We start from the raw sequence: 16,572 nt of genomic DNA on the forward strand, positions 1-16,572 counted from the left end.
ATGAAGTGATCTGACCTCCTCTCCAGACCTGCTACATGTTGTTACATTTGCAGCTTGATTACAGAAGAGACCCATAAGCATTTATAATATAGTAAGTCAAAAACAGAAAAATGAAAGGAAGATTCAACTAGTGCTTAGTGACTGGAGATATTTGTGAACATAAAAAGAGGTCAGTGAGGGAAACAAAAAAGCCTCTAAGAGATTACAGGGTTAATTTATTTTCAGAAGATGATGTAGACATGGCTAAAAAGGCAAATTAATTTTCTGCTTCAACTTTTGCAGAGGAGCTCAAAGGGTCAACTGCCACAAAGAGAGATATTTCTGGTAAGGTGGAAGACAGACTGGAAGAAATCAGAGCCACAAAAGAAAAGATTAATAAAAAGTTGCAGTAACCATAGTCTAGGTCCTTCTCAGAATCCTTAAGGCTAAAGATGTGGGGAATAGTTAGGCAACCTAGATGAACAGTTCAGTTTTCCCTACTGTGTATTTTTTGTAGATTTTCTATACCTTCCAGAACTGTATGCAATATTCCAGAGGCAACCATATGAAAGCTTATAATCTCCCCAACACTCTTTTTTGTACGTCTCAGGGTAACATTTTCTAATTAAGGCACTGCATTGCGAGCACACTACCTGTTTCATTTGCTGTCTACAATCATTCCTATTTTCTCCTGACTTGTTCCTTCCAGATAGGAAGCCCCTTTTTAAACAGTTGACTTTAAAAGACCCCAGTTAGGCAAAGCACTTAGCCAGAAAACAATTCCAAGGTTTCAGAGTTTGTTTTCATTCCACTGGGGAATGAAACCAAGATCTTTAGAATTTTTTTTTGCAAAAATATATGAGAACAGCAATCACCCACCCTTGAATAGCAATAGTCTGGAGATTAGGTCACTCACCTGAGTATCCCACATCTCAGGCAAGTGTTCAACCACTGGGCTATTGAGTCGGTCTCTCTTGTTGGAGCCGTTCCACGTTGTGTAATGACTACATATTCATGGGACCAGAGAGAGAAAGACAGACTGACCTTATAACCCAGTGTTCCTCACCTCAAATCAGGCAGTGCAGGGACTTGAACCAGAGTCCCAAGTAAGTGCTCTAACCACCAGGCTGTTCTGGGGTGGGCGCCTCTCTTCCTCCCTGGAATTCCATCCCAGACCTATGAAATCTTCCCAACTACATTTTCATAGAAACCTGTACGTTTCCACAAAGCATTTCAGTTTCAATAAAACTGTGTTGTTTCTAAAAAGAAAAATGTTTGGCCAGCCCTGCTTACATCCCAACCCAAAGTCACACAGGAAGTCTGTGACAGCAAGAAATTAAACCCTAGTTTCATAGGTGTCCTAACTACTGGAAATATCCTTCCTCTGAATATCAAGGCCTAAAAAAAATTACAGCTTCTATTATGACACACAAAAGGTAGGTGAGATAATATTTTTATTACACCAACTTCTGCTGGTGGAAGGTACAAGGTTTTGAGCTACACAGAGTTCTTCTTCAGCCCTGGGGCAGGAAGAGGAGTCTTCTGAAGAAGAGATCTGTGAAGCTCAAAAACTTGTACCTTCCACCAGTAAAAAAATATTATCTCACCCACCTTGTCTCTCTAATCTCCTGGGATCAACACTGTAACAACAACACTTCAAACAGTTCATATTATGGGCTAATTCATAATGTGGGGCTTAGAACCTGGCCAACTAAGTACATTAAATCTGGAAAAGGTCATGATTCTTGCATTTTTGTTAGTGAAAATAAATGTTAAGGTTTAAAACATTTATCTGTGAAGAAAATTCAGATCAGAAAATTAAGTATGGAAAGCATGTTACAGTAACCACTGAAAATTAGGGTTCCTAAATGCACAGAAAAATTATAAACAAGTAGTATTGCCTAGTACATTTCTGTAGTAGAAAAGTTACGAAAAATAGCTTGTGTGAGATTTAGTAGCTGTTTTTTAAATTAAACTACCCATTATTTCAAAGCATTTTTTACAGAATATAAATTCCAAGGACCTCAGTCTACATAAAGGAGTAATGACCCATAAACTTAAATTTTTAAAAAGCTAAGCCAATTTATTAGGAAGAACTGAACAAAATGTGTAGCTAATTCATGCAAATTATCAAAATTTACACCTTATGATTCCAATACACACAGCATAAATTACCTATTTACTGCTGGAGAAATGTCACCAAATCCCCCTGAGTAGCATGAAAGGTCCCAAATGACACAGCAAATGCAGGAGATCCAACAAACGTTGAACAAAAATGTAAAGTAGACTTGGGTACAGCTAGTGAGATTTGGAGGCTTGTAAAGCTTTAGACATTTTTTGAAAAACTTTTCCCCATTGATCTCCTCACTGTATAGATCAATGCGTACATGAAAAGATTTCTCTGCTTCAAACCTGGGCCACAGTTTCTCACATTCTCTCTCCTCATTCCTCTCTCTCTCTCCTGACAGCCCAATGATAATGAATTTATTAATTTATATTCAGTTTATTGAAGATTTTTACGCAGAGAGAGACAAAAAACCATTAACAATACGCACAAGCTAAAGGAACTGATTGGAACCAGTACTTTTCAGAATACCATACATGTTAATACAATTATGCCATTCCTACCAATGAAACATCATCCTTAGGGCCCAGTCTTGCAAGTGGAACCCTCACAACAAGAACCCTGCCGTTGTGTGGAGCCCCAGTGATGGTATTAGTGTGGCCCAGGCTGGTGCAGGGGTTTTCTTGTATGTTCTAATTTGCCTTACACTTTACCTGGTGTCAGTCGATTAGGTGAAGAGTTTAACTGTAACTTAGAGGCTCATATACAAGAGATAGGCTTACAGGCTGAGCATTTTCAGTCTTCATCCATATATAATTCAAAATGGGTCTCATTTCACATCATTCTGGAGGGAAATTTAGACAGGGAACTCCAGCTGGTTGAAACATATGGTGGGAGAGGCATTTTCACTTTTTTTCTTCCATTTTTCAATCAGCTCTAGCCCCTCTCCTGGAAAAAATGTTAATGCTTCTAGTCACGAGTGAATCTCTCATCGCTGCTAGGGTCTTGTGATGACTCACTGGACTATCCTACTGCCTATCCTGTCTCCCCTCCTCCTTCTCTCCCACATGATATCCCATTCCTCAGCACAGTAGTTTAGTACAAAGATGCAGCCTACACATTCAAAGTGAGGTTCCGGTGCCAGTGAAAGATATAATCTGTTCTGTCAGAGGCTCATACAGACTAAATGTGCTGACTTATACCCAGAACATACACAATAGCAGCAGCCTCAGCAGGGATCTAGGACATATTCACTTTCCTGTTTTGTCTGCTACAACAGTTAAGACATGGAAGGCTGGAGAATATGCACTGCAGAAATTATTCCGATCAGTGATGCTGCTGTGTCACTGAGATTGTGCATGCTGCAGTCAAGAGAGACCTATCACTCTCACTACTGCATCCATCAAGACCCAAACATAGTGACATATAACACAATCAAGTGTCTATGTCCTGCAATATGAACGTTGCTAATTTAGACATGTCTATACCACATATATCACTGTATTACGAGTACCCATATCGATACAGTATTTTCTTTTAGCATCTTCCATCCCTCCCAGCAACTTGAGGTGCTTTATCAAATTTAAGGTTAGGCTCCAAACAGGTCATACAGGAAATCTGTGGCACAACTGAAATGTACAGAACCAAGTCTTCCTGCTCTCCTGCCTTAACTACATGGGTATCTTTCTCCCATTCATATGATGTAGAGCCTGCTTTTGTTCAAGTGACTGGTGAGACATATCCATCCATGGAATTTAGAGGTATTTAACAGATGTACTCCATACTACACTGGACTTGGCCTGCAGTGAAGACTTCCCAGCCTGCTATAGTGTTTATTGTGGTATGTCTGTTACCCTGAGCTAAACATAACCAGCTGCTTGCACAGGAAATATTCAAGGTGCTGTATTCTGTTGCAATAGTGTCTGATGGTGTTAATGCCTTTATGAGTGGTGTTGGTGACCACAAGATGAAAAGGGTAGATACTGCCATGGTACTAATTGTCCCCAGGGCACCATCCATGGAACTGACCCAACTCAGAGGAGTGAATTCTGCATTGATGTCTCCTCACACAGGACTACCTCTCACATGGATGGTGTGAAGATACTAATACCCACATTTGCTAGAGATGAGAGGATTAAGGAGTTAGTAGGAGAGTGTTTCACCTCCTGGAGGACAGAACAGGAATCTGTGCAGTAGGTAATGGTGCTGATGGAGTCCATTATGAAGACAGGTAAAATTGCTAGCCCAGCTCAGTACAATTTATGGTAGGCTGATCTGGACAAGGGGATGGGACAAGCATCTGCTGTGGGAATAAAGAAGACAAGTGTGCTGCAGAAGGAAGGAAGCTGATAAAGTGAGAGACAGACTCCCTAGTCAGCAAGTTTGCAAGGGGAAGAATACAGTGCTGAACAGCAAGAGAAGTCAGGGGCCAAGCAGTTGCTATGATGATTGAGTAGAGGGTGAACACCTCCCAACAGGATGGGAGCCCAGCGGGGTGGGTCAGGCCCACGCTGGTGTGCCTCCAATTCATTCCTAAAGGAGCTTATTCCTTCTAGCTTCAAGTGTTACTGTCTGCAGAACTCAGCCAGCAGTTCCTTTTCACCCTAGTGACGTCCCACCATTGCCAAAAATCTGCACTAAGGAGCATGGCTCTCTGAGGGTAAGAAGCTGCTGCAGTGAAGTGAAAAATGGCAGCCTTTGGGGGGGTAGGGTGAGTGTGAGTGTTGGGGGGGCAGGGTGAGCTGTAATAATACCATACTCTTCTCATACAATCTGCCCATTCCACATGACAGTCATTCCTATGAGCATTTGCCCCACTGCATCAATTAAGTGTTTGACCATATTGGCTCCTTTGTCAATGACAAAGAAGCCAGTGTTAAAATGCCCATCTTCAAGTTATGTAAACAAGAATAGGTGAAAACCAGGCACTATGTGTTTAAGGATGTGTGCTCTTTCTTGCTGAGAAAAAGGGGAGGAAGGCGACTCTCAGCAAAATTCCAGTAGGGAACCCTTTCCAGTAGCCACAGCAGACTGGAATACTTGGTTCATCACACTGCCTTTACTTCCAGGTAAGAGTTGTGAACTGGTTGTTTCTGCACCAGAATGCTCACTCCTATAGGCTGTGCTAATCTTGCACGGGCTGGAAGGGGAAGCAAGCAGATTCAACACAGCGAGTTGCGGAGGGATGAGGAGTTAGTAGATGGAGGAAGAGACCACTGTCTCCCTCAAACAGTTCTGCAAACGTTCTGCTCTTCTGTGGCCATCGTTTAAAAAAAGAATGGTCATTATAAATGATGGCCCAAATTCTGCTCTTGGTTACACCTATGTAACTCCATTAACTTCAGCTAAACCAAAGTTACACTGGTACATCTGACAGCAGATTTTCACCCTTTACCTTCACAAGCAAATGTGGCTCCTCTATGTTTAACTATTCAAATCATATTATAGAGATCCCAAATCTCAAGCATATATCTACATCTTGCTGCTGTATGGTGTCCCAAAAATGAACTGCTCTTGCTAAATGTACTTCTCTGGCCTGTTGCCTTCTGATCCTCCAAAAAAACAGCTTAACATCTAAACTGCTGGATTGTCTTTGAATGAGAGATAAGGCCACAATCATGAGCACCTATGATCATTAATAACTCCATGGCACTTTTAAAAAGAGGCAGAATGTCAATCCTAGTGTCCTAGACAAATTCTAGCTCAAGTAATTACAATCGGCCATTCTATTTCCCCTTACAGATTCAGTTGGATGCAGGATTCCCCTTCATTTCATGTCCAAAAATTTTTATTATTTGATTATTACTTTTACAACCTCAGTACCTAGTGCTCCAGCCAAGACTGGACGCCATTGTGCTAGGTGCTATAAAAACACATAGTAAGAAGACAGTCTCTGCCTCGAAGAACTAATAGAAATGTTTTCTTTTTCTGATGAAATAGGATCCAGTTCTATGAAAGGGTATGACCCTGCAGTTCTTACTCAGGCAAAACTCCCATCAAGGCAAAGAATTTTACCTGAGCAAGGAGGATCATAGGAGCAGGTCCAAAACTATAGGTATATCAACAGTTTAAATTACAGTTGTATAAAAGAACAAAGAAGCTTGGGTGATTTGGTCCTTTTGAGAAGGTCTTGAATACACTGAAAAAGAACCAAAATACCATGAAACCAATACTTTCAGGAATTTCACTGCAATGCCAAGAAACAGAATGTACTCATTGTGACTAATACATTAAAATACTGAAAATAAATTCTAACAGATTAAACCAGTCTTGTAGCAACTGAAAGGTATAGTTAAATCATTCCAAAACTACTCAAGCTTAAGAGGATGGCAATCTTCCCTATTATTAATAAGAACATAAGCTGGATAAGTAGACTGGGAAACCTATAAATTATAGTCAATATCAGTAAGTAGAATATTGTTTAAAAATATGTTTTTAATTAAAAATGATGTGACAGCCACTTTTACTGAATCAATTCCCTGCACATGCTGGAATTTTAGATCTCTTCTGTGTTCTCCAGCACACTTTCCAATTGACTGTCATTAAACTCTGGGAAATTGGAATATGCCTTTAATTGAAAAATCCAGACCAAAAGAATCATGAAAATCCCCTTATGCATTTTATATATTTACATTTTTTAAACATAAAACAACATTTTAAATCCTTGCTCATTTAATCCTGTGCTTTGAGGTCAGGAAATACCTACTATTGGTGCCAAAATGGGCTCCAATTACACTGCTCTACAGCCAAAATGCTTCTGAAATAAATGTAGTCCAACTTTACTAATTCTGGGTCACTGAGAACGAAAATGATGCTTAAAATTGTTGATTGGCTCTAGTTTTCAAGATATGCTATTGGGTCAGTATATACGGCCCTTGACTTGGGAATGGCGGAGGATAAGTGAATTATAAAGGGAAGGGATCTCAATTTAAACCAGAAATGACTAAAATACATCTTTGACTGAATCTATGAATAAATCTATGACAGGGTTTGGACAATACTTGCTTTTTAGGCAAAACAATGAATGATGCAATCTGAAGCTGGTATTGCATCATACACAATATGAATTGCATCCTGTTATTCCCAGAAGTTATGGATGATGCAATCATAACGAAGCTTACATCACTCTGCTGAACAAATTGCCCTATATCAGCTCTAGAAATCATACAGTGTCGTGCTCTCTTATTTGTCAGCGTTTGATTTTGCAAAGGGACACATTTCTGTTTAGCCAAAGTGAGCAGAGATGCCTCGTACTTGTGTGAACAGTGCAGATAACTTCTGCTATGTTTGTGGTGAAGTGACTTTTGCATCACAAAAGCGCAGTATAACCACTATGGTTAAGAAAGCCTATCACCTTTCTTTTGGCTGCAAAATTGGAGATCAGGACAAGAGGTGGGCCCCACACATATGCTGCAAGACTTGTGCAACAAATCTTCACCAGGGGTTGAACAGGAAAAGGAAATCTATGCCTTTTGCAGTGCCAATGATTTGGAGAGAGCCAACAGATCATACCAGCAATTGTTACTTCTGCATGGTGCCTCCAGTTGGGAAAGGTGTGTCAAAGAAGAAAAAGTGGACTGTGCATTATCCAAACATTCCATCAGCTATATGCCCAGCACCCCACGCAGAAGGACTGCCAGTTCCTGATGCACCAGAATCATTCTCACTTGAGTCACACAAGGAAGAGGAAGAGGATGAAACTTCTGGTCCTGAACCATCAATGTCACAGGACCCACATTTTCTCCCATCCTCCTCCTCTGAACCACACCTCATAACACAAGGTGAACTGAATGACCTTGTCAGGGATTTGGAACTACCAAGAGTAAGGCAGAGCTGTTGGGCTCCAGACTACAGCAGTGGAATCTCCTGGCAGGCTATCAGGGCAAATGGAGCCCATCAATGCTTGCAGACTATTGCTGGACAGTGACGAGATGCTCCATTTAATGAATATAAGAGACAAGCCAAGATGCGCCGAGTAGACACTGAATAGGACTAAACTATGTACATAACAGTTTTTTGCCTTTTGTTTCATAATCAATTTTATTTATATAACCCTTTTGCTGATTTTTAAAGTGTTACATAAACAGGACAGATGAAATATTATCATGTAAAGCAACCATAAACACATGAAAAGACCTAGGTTTACAATTTATGATTAAAACTCTACTATCTACACAATATACATAGACATAAAATGTAAAAACTTAAATATCTTAGAAACAGCAGCCAATCAGTTGTTTTAATTGTCATATTTGAATTCAGCACATCAAAATACATAATAAATATCACATTTTATCTCTGAAGCAGACGACTTCTCAAAAATTGTAGACCAGTGTTCTTTTTGAAAACTGTCATGTGCAGAGAGTAAAGCAGGTAACAGGAAGCATTTCGTGTTACCTTCAACCCTGAGTGTAGCTTTTAAAACATATAACCAAATGGAAATCTTCTGGGGGGAAAAAAACTAGAATCTGCTAAAATGGGGCTAAATATCATTTGTAAAAATCTCTCATAATTTCAAATATAATCTCCTTAAACTGTATGCAGGATGCCCAAAATCAAACTCCTTCCCAAGTCTCTTATCCACCATTTGTAAGGAACACAGCTAAGCTGATTACAGTATTTTCAAATTCATTTTGTGTCCAGCACATAAAATTAGGATATTATTGCTGCATTAAAAATCTTACATAAAGTTCCATCCCAGTTGCTTTCATTTCTATAGTTAGGCTTTATTACCTGACTCCACAGTACATTAATAAACCCCATAACAACACCCTTTCAATAAGGTTGACGATGATTAAAATATAAAATGCTATGGCATATTAAAATACATTTAATTACATTTTGGGAAATTCTAAATATTTAAATTATTAATCACCTCTGTTTTTCAGGCTATTAGTATAATTATTAGTCACCAACACTAATAAATTAAAAGTCAGAGGTAGCTTGCCAAACTTTTGCTTTCATTTTCAATTAGCTTCTATTCTTAAAACTGACCAGAAATAGCGCAAAAACCTGCTTGTGCAACATAAAGCAAAGATCTCTTCTTGCAGAATAACTCAGATTCGTTACACAATGTAATAAACTGTTTTAGATAACCTGCCATGGTAGGTAAAACAACTGCTTTACAATGTGCTTTCATAAGAGTGATGTACAATATTAGTTAACAATTAGGTGTAAAGGTGCTGTGTAACGATAATGCAACATAAAATGCAATACCATCCTCTCGTTCTGTGTTATTTTACATCATATTAAAAGCTATAACCTCAAAATCTATTACCATGTTTGAACTGGAAAAAAATATATACGTATTAACATTTATATTTAAAATATAATCAGTACTCTTATGCTAGTCCACTGGCAATTAACTGCATGTTAAATTTCCAAAAAATATTTGGTTTGCTTATGTATTAGGTAAACAGTCTATCTTCTAAATCCTGTAGAAAATCCAACAATAAACAGTAACACAAACTAATATAGCCTACCACTGAAAAACAAACACTATACTAGAAATTAATACTGTATAAATCATGAGGTCAAACCTGATGACTTACAGATTGGAATGGCTCACCGGTTCCAAGCTGCATGACCTTCCTATTTCCAGAAACCCTCAAATATTCCATTTCCTTTCTTATAAAAGAACATCACATAGCAATCTCTCTGTCAGCATCTTGTAGCCTAGTGAAGAAAGCATCAACAGCCGATCTGTCCATCAATAACTGCTGAAGTCATTGCCATCAAGAAATCGGATCTTAAATATAGTTTCCTCTGTGTGATCAAAGGCATCCAGTATTCAAGGGGACTGATACAGCTATATCACTGATGCTTTAATGCTATCTGAAAACAGTAAGCTTACTGCTTAAAGCAATCCTGCATCATCCAAACAGAGCAAGCCACATCCTTCACCTCTTCATTTGCATTACTATAAAAACTAGAGTGTCGTTATGGATTTTGTTTTTATATCTGGTCAGCTAAAGGAGACTGATATTACGCAACCCAGTTTGCATTAGCAAACAGCAAATGTGACATATCCTGGTTATGACATTTTATTTGCATGACCACTTCTCAACAAGCAATATTCCTATCCAGAAGAAGCACCAAATGTGATCCAAGGGAAAATTACAAGAAAGATCATAAACAATTCCAAAGCAGCAAAGCATTTAAATACCTCTATGGCACTTAAACAGCTTTTTTATATAAATTTATAAATCTCAGTCCTTATTAAATGAAAAATATTGCTTGTGTAAATAATTTTTGTGTTTCTTTCCAAGAATTTGCATGCTCACTGCATTGTTCCATGTTAACAGCCCTGAAAACAGCATACCTTGAGAACATGTCAGTATTAGAACAGTAAAAATGTGTTTTGATACCAGACAAAACAATCATGTACCTGGATTTGTTTAGTTCCTATAGACCTTTCAAGACAGCAAGACTTACAATGCCCTTTCAGTAATTTAAAAAAAATTAATTAACAACACACAATAGTATTTTAACTATATATTATAATACAGGTATTTTAGTTATTTCATACCAGTGCACAGCAGGACAGTTATAAAACAATTACTGTTAGATTAACATTAAGACAGATACAGAGCTAGAACAATGAGACATGGACAAAATGTCATTTCTCAGAATTAAGACTGTCGACTAATCGCAGTTAACTCGTGCTATTAATTAATCGCGATTAATCGCACTGTTAAGCAATAGAATACCAATTGAAATTTATTAAATATTTTGGATGTTTTTCTACATTTTAAAATATATTGATTTCTATTACAACACAGAATACAGAAGTGTACAGTTCTCACTTTATATTATTGTTTTTATTACAAATATTTGCACTGGAAAAATGACAAACAAAAGTAATAGTATTTTTCAATTCACCTCATACAAGTACTGTAGTGCAATCTCTTTATCATGAAAGTGTAACTTACAAGTGTAGATTTTTTTTGTTACATACACGCACTCAAAAACAAAACAATGTAAAACTTTAGAGCAGGAGTGGGCAAACTTTTTGGCCCAAGAGCCACACTGGGGTTGCGAAACAGTGTAGAGGGTCAGGCAGGGAGGGCTGTGCCTCCCCAAACAGCCTGGCCTCTGCCCCTTATCCACTCCCTCCCACTTCCCGCCCCCGACTGCCCCCCTCAGAACCCACCATCCATCCAACCCCCCTGCTCCTTTTCCCCTGACACCCCTCCCACAACCCCACCCCCTATCCCCCCCTGCTCACTGTCTCCTCATCACCACCACCCCCAGAACCTCTGCCCCATCCCTACTTCCCACCCCCTTACAGTGCTGCTCAGAGCAGCAAGATAGGATTATTGGAAAGCCTGGGAGATGGGCGGACGCACACCGTGCTGTCTGTGCAGTGGCATGGCTGCAGGGGAGGGACAGCATGGGAGAGGCCAGGAGCTAGCTTCCCCAGCTAGGAGCTCAAGGGCCATGCGGGACAGTCCCGCGGGCCATACTTCGCCCACCTCTGCTTTAGAGCCTACAAGTCCACAAGTCCTACTTCTTGTTCAGCCAATTGCTAAGACAAACAAGTTTGTCTACATTTACAGGAGATACTGCTAACTGCTTCTTATTTACAATGTCACCTGAAAGTGAGAACAGGCATTCGCAGGGCACTTTTGTAGCTGGTATTGCAAGACATTTACGTGCCAGATGCGCTAAAGATTCATATGTCCCTTCATTCCAAAGGACATGCTGCCATGCTGATGATGCTTATTAAAAAAAGGTGTTAATTAAATTTGTGACTCAACTCCTGGGGGGAGAATTGTATGTCTCCTGTTCCGTTTCACACACATTCTCCCATGTATTTCATGTTATAGCAGTCTCGGATGATGACCCAGCACAAGTTCATTTTAAGAATACTTTCACAGCAGCTTTGACAAAAAGCAAAGAAGGTGTCAATGTGAGATTTCTAAGGATCGATACAGCATTCAACCCAAGGTTTAAGAATCTGAAGTGCCTTCAAAAATCTGAGATGGGCAAGGTGTAGAGAATGTTTTCAGAAGTCTTAAAAGAGCAACATTCTGATGCAGAAACTACAGAACCCGAACCACCAAAAAAGAAAATCAACCTTCTGCTGGTGGCATCTGATTAAGATGATGAAAATGAATGTGTGTCGGTCCACTCTGCTTTGTATCATTATCAAGAAGAACCCATCATCTGCATTGATGCATGTCCTCTGAATGGTGGTTGAAGCATGAAGGGACATATGAATCATTAGCACATCTAGCATGTAAACATCTTGCAACACCAGCTACAATAGTGCCATACGAAAGCCTGTTCTCACTGTCAGGTGACATTGTAAACAAGACATGGGCAGCATTATCTCCTGCAAATGTAACCAAACTTATTTGTCTGAGTGATTGGCTGAAGTATGACTGAGTGGACTTGTAGGATCTAAAGTTTTACATTATTTTATTTTTGAATGCAGTTATTTTTGGACATAATTCTACATTTGTAAGTTCAACTTTCATTATAAAGAGATTGCACTACAGTACTTGTATTAGGTTGTAATAAAAAATAAATATAAAATGAGAACTGCACACTTTGTATTTTGTGTTCTCATTGAAATCAATATATTTGAAAAGGTAGAAAACATCCAAAAATATTTAAATAAATGGTATTTTATTATTGTTTAACAGTGCAATTAATCATGACTAATTCTTTTAATCATGCAATTAATCACAATTTTTTTAATCGCTTGACAGCTCTTCTCCGAATTAAAGAGAACATATAGAGCTGACAAATTGTGAAGTTATTATTTCTTAGCCCGTTCCTGAATTCTAAAGCCATAGAATAATTTAAGTTATTAATGGCATTTGAAAACTATTAGTTCATGTCATTCATCTGCCTGAAAATACAAGACTATTTCCTTAGAACATTTTCTAAACATACTGCTATTGGCTACATTTTACCAAGTTTTAAATTAACACAGCTTGGCTAAATTCATCCAGGATGTAATTCCATTGAATCAAGCAGCTTGCATGCCATTGGGTGGAATTTAGCTTCCCATCTTTACCATTGAATAGTAAGAACCCATCTACTTCTGGCTGAAGTTTCTAAATGAAGTTACCTAAATCCATTCTACTCCATTGCTTTAACAGTGTTACTATACAGTTACAGTAATTGCTTTTAGCAACTTCCAGTTAATCAGCTTTGGCATGAAGTATTCATATTATGACTGACAACAGCAAAATGGTATCTTCCATGAATACCTTCACGTTTACCTTTAAGGAAGGGAGGGCTTTTTTGTTCTAAATGTTAACTGTTTTATAGCATACACTGGGCCAGACCCTGGGCTGCATTAAGGCAGTTCTGTACCACTCCCCTAGAATAAAGTAGAGCTAAAGGTAGCATAACTGGTCACAGAAAAATCATATAGGGATCTTTATGAGACTCACTATTGCAGTGCCTATGCTTTGTGAAGATGGTGCAGTGGGCATGGCTATCGAAGGGGCTTATCTGATAAGGCCCTAAGTCCTGAGATCACCGGCTGCTGTAACAGCCATTGGCAACTGGTGCAACTTAGAGCAGTCTCAAGGCTGCTCTAAACTGCACTAGGGGACCAGATCAGGCCAAGATTGGTGATGTGCAAAGTGGCTTAAAACAATACCACCTCTTCCTCAACTGTCACTGTCACTGGGTATGTCTGCACTGCAATTAAAAACTCATGGCTGGCCCATGCCGGCTGACTTGGGTTTGTTGGGCTAGGACTAAAGGGCCATTTAATTGGAGTGTAGACATTAAGGCTTCGGCTGGAGCTTGGGCTCTAGGAATCTGCGAGGAAGGAGAGTTCCAGAGCCCAGCCTGGAGCCCAAGCCCAAATGTCTACACTGCAGTTAAACAGATCCTTAGCCCAAGCGCCAAAGTCACATGGCACAGGCTAGCCATGGTGTCTAACTGCAGTGTAGACATACCCATAGAGCCTTGCCAAGTGTTCCTTGGCTTCAGCTCAGTTTCTGATCCTATGTATATAGTGTTAAAAACACTATTTAAATTCTTAGTAATGTTATGTTTGAGCTTTGAAGGACCTAATGTTATTATATTAAAATATAAACGCCTTTAAGAATATATATACAAGACATCCTCTGGGATGCTGCAAAGGATTTTCTCCATTAAGAAAGGCAATTATTTTATCACACTTCTTTTATTCTTCAAGAAAGGTAAATTTAGAGACCTAAAAAAATTGGCATTATCATCATGGAAATCAGGATTTCATTTTAACTATAACTAAGATTACTGAAACAGGACATTTATAAAGTTCTTCCAAAATAATGCAGAATTCACTTCTAACCAAATCAGTCCACTAGAACTGTGGCAAATAGGATATATTAATTTATACAAAAGAGATGAAGAGGATCATTTTGGAAAACAGGCAGGGTGACTTGCAACTAATTGTGGACAGAACAACTCTTCTTTACCCGATATAAAAGGTGAACAAATTCTCAGTGCAGCATCATCTGATTTAAGGGAAAACTTTTCAGCCTTTTTATAATACAATGCAGCATTACAAGATCATACAATCAGCTGTTGCCATTTACAAATGTACTGCTGCACAAGTATGATATTGTGACCGATGGCTGCATAAGCACATGTAAAAGAGTATAACAGATCTTTTCATATATATAATCCACTGACATGACCCTCTAAAATTCAGCAAGCTTCTTTCCTGAATTTGTGGAAAAGGTGAAAGAGAAAAGAAATGGAAAATGACTGGATGAACAATATATGTTGCTAAGATGTCCATGATCAATGCTCTGTGTATGCACTTCCCATTTTATGTGATGAGATTTAGCTTAGCAATAGAGCTATATCATCATTTGAAAGGATGAAAATACAAAGTTTAGCACTATAAGCACTAATGCAAGAACTGTAGTTTACGGTGTCTGTCCACAAAGAGTAAATAAGCTCTCCACTTTCCTTGCTAACTGGCCACTAGAAGGAGCCAGAATCTAACTGGGGACAGGCAGAGAGATTCTTTCCTGAGTTGTTTGCCATCATCAGTCTCCACACAAATTGTAAAAACAGTCAAAAGTATATATTTCATTTTGAATATTATCCAGTTACTGACACCTCCACCCATAAGCTGCTCAGTTTTCTTCTCTATGACACTATAATTACTATTTTGTAAATCGAGTAGCAAATAATTTTAGCTGTTTCATTTTATAATGTTACAATGTAATGCATAGTATATGCACTGTGTATAGTATCATCTTATACAGTGGAGATAATTTTGCGTTGAAAGGCCTTGAAGTCAATGAAGCTACATCATCTTACACCAGCTAAGAATGGTCCACTGTATAGTTGGTGTGTCTGCCATTTTCCTTCTACACACAAAAATTGCAAATCCAGATTTTCCTATGGCTTAGGCCATGTTTAGTGCCAGTCATTTTGCCTCAAGCAAAAAACAGTTTCTACCAGCATGAGCTGGTTTGCACTTAGCAAAAGAACAAGCTGTGTCTCAGAGTGGAGGCAAAAAAAATATCTACCATTCAATTTGGTCTTGAAGTGAATCTTAGCCATGTGTTCAGCAGTGTAAATTTCATGATGGAACAGCTTTGAGATAAGAAGTTCGTGCAGGTTCTGGAGTCTGGGAATCCAAAGGCTGGGTGGGTGTTTTATCAAAAATATGGAGTGCAAACTATTTTGTAAGGCTACTTCACAAAATTCTTTGTTCTGTTTAAAAAGTATAAATAAAGTTATTGTTTCCTTTTTAGATTTTATGTTAGACAGAGAAAGAGAGCTGGATGGAAATGCTGGTTCCTGGAGAAGGTGGGAAGAGCAGTATCAGGAGGGGATACAGTTATACATGATGGAAAAGGGCAAAGGAAAAACAGAGTGAAAAGGGAAAGGACTTTGGAGATGAAAAAAGGGGTGTCAAGGAAGAATCAAAATCTTGCACTCTCTACCCCAGCAAAACTCTCTCTGAAGTCAAAACAGTGTTGTCCCCATCTAAACAGCAGGATTAGGCCTTAATTCCCCAAAGTTTCTGCCATAAAGAGAAACAATCATAAGGTAAAAGCAGCAAAGAATCCTGTGGCACCTTATAGACTAACAGATGTTTTGGAGCATGAGCTTTCGTGGGTGAATACCCACTTCCTCAGATGCATGTAATGGAAATTTCCAGGGGCAGGTATATATATGCTAGCAAGCAAGCTAGAGATAACGAGGTCAGTTCAATCAGGGAGGATGAGGCCCTGTTCTAGCAGTTGAGGTGTGAAAACCAAGAGAGGAGAAACTGGTTCTGTAATTGGCAAGCCATTCACAGTCTTTGTTCAATCCTGAGCTGATGGTGTCAAATTTGCAGATGAACTGAAGCTCAGCAGTTTAAAAAAACTTCAGGACCAGACTTCAAAGAGAAACTGCTGAGCTTCAGTTCATCTGCAAATTTGACACCATCAGCTCAGGACTGAACAAAGACTGTGAATGGCTTGCCAATTACAGAACCAGTTTCTCCTCTCTTGGTTTTCACACCTCAACTGCTAGAACAGGGCCTCATCCTCCCTCATCGAACTGACCTC

General features: G+C 39.0%; 1 protein-coding gene across 4 annotated transcripts in view; it reads right to left on the minus strand.

Annotated features, from left to right (window-relative positions):
- SLC4A10 (solute carrier family 4 member 10) overlaps nt 1-16,572 on the minus strand; it is a 247,848-nt gene that overhangs the window by 169,996 nt on the left and 61,280 nt on the right. For 2 of the 4 annotated variants that reach the window (XM_030580417.1, XM_030580416.1), the window contains exon 1: nt 9,595-9,932. The exons of 1 other annotated variant lie outside the window; for it this stretch is intronic. In XM_030580417.1, coding sequence (XP_030436277.1) covers nt 9,595-9,663 — 69 coding nt within the window. In that variant the 5' untranslated portion in view covers nt 9,664-9,932. Of the gene's footprint in view, nt 1-9,594; nt 9,933-16,572 lie in introns of those variants that run through there. One more of the 4 variants, XM_030580420.1, reaches the window with a different exon arrangement.

Source organism: Gopherus evgoodei, chromosome 11, assembly GCF_007399415.2.
Source record: "Gopherus evgoodei ecotype Sinaloan lineage chromosome 11, rGopEvg1_v1.p, whole genome shotgun sequence".
Classification (NCBI taxonomy): Eukaryota; Metazoa; Chordata; order Testudines; family Testudinidae; genus Gopherus; species Gopherus evgoodei.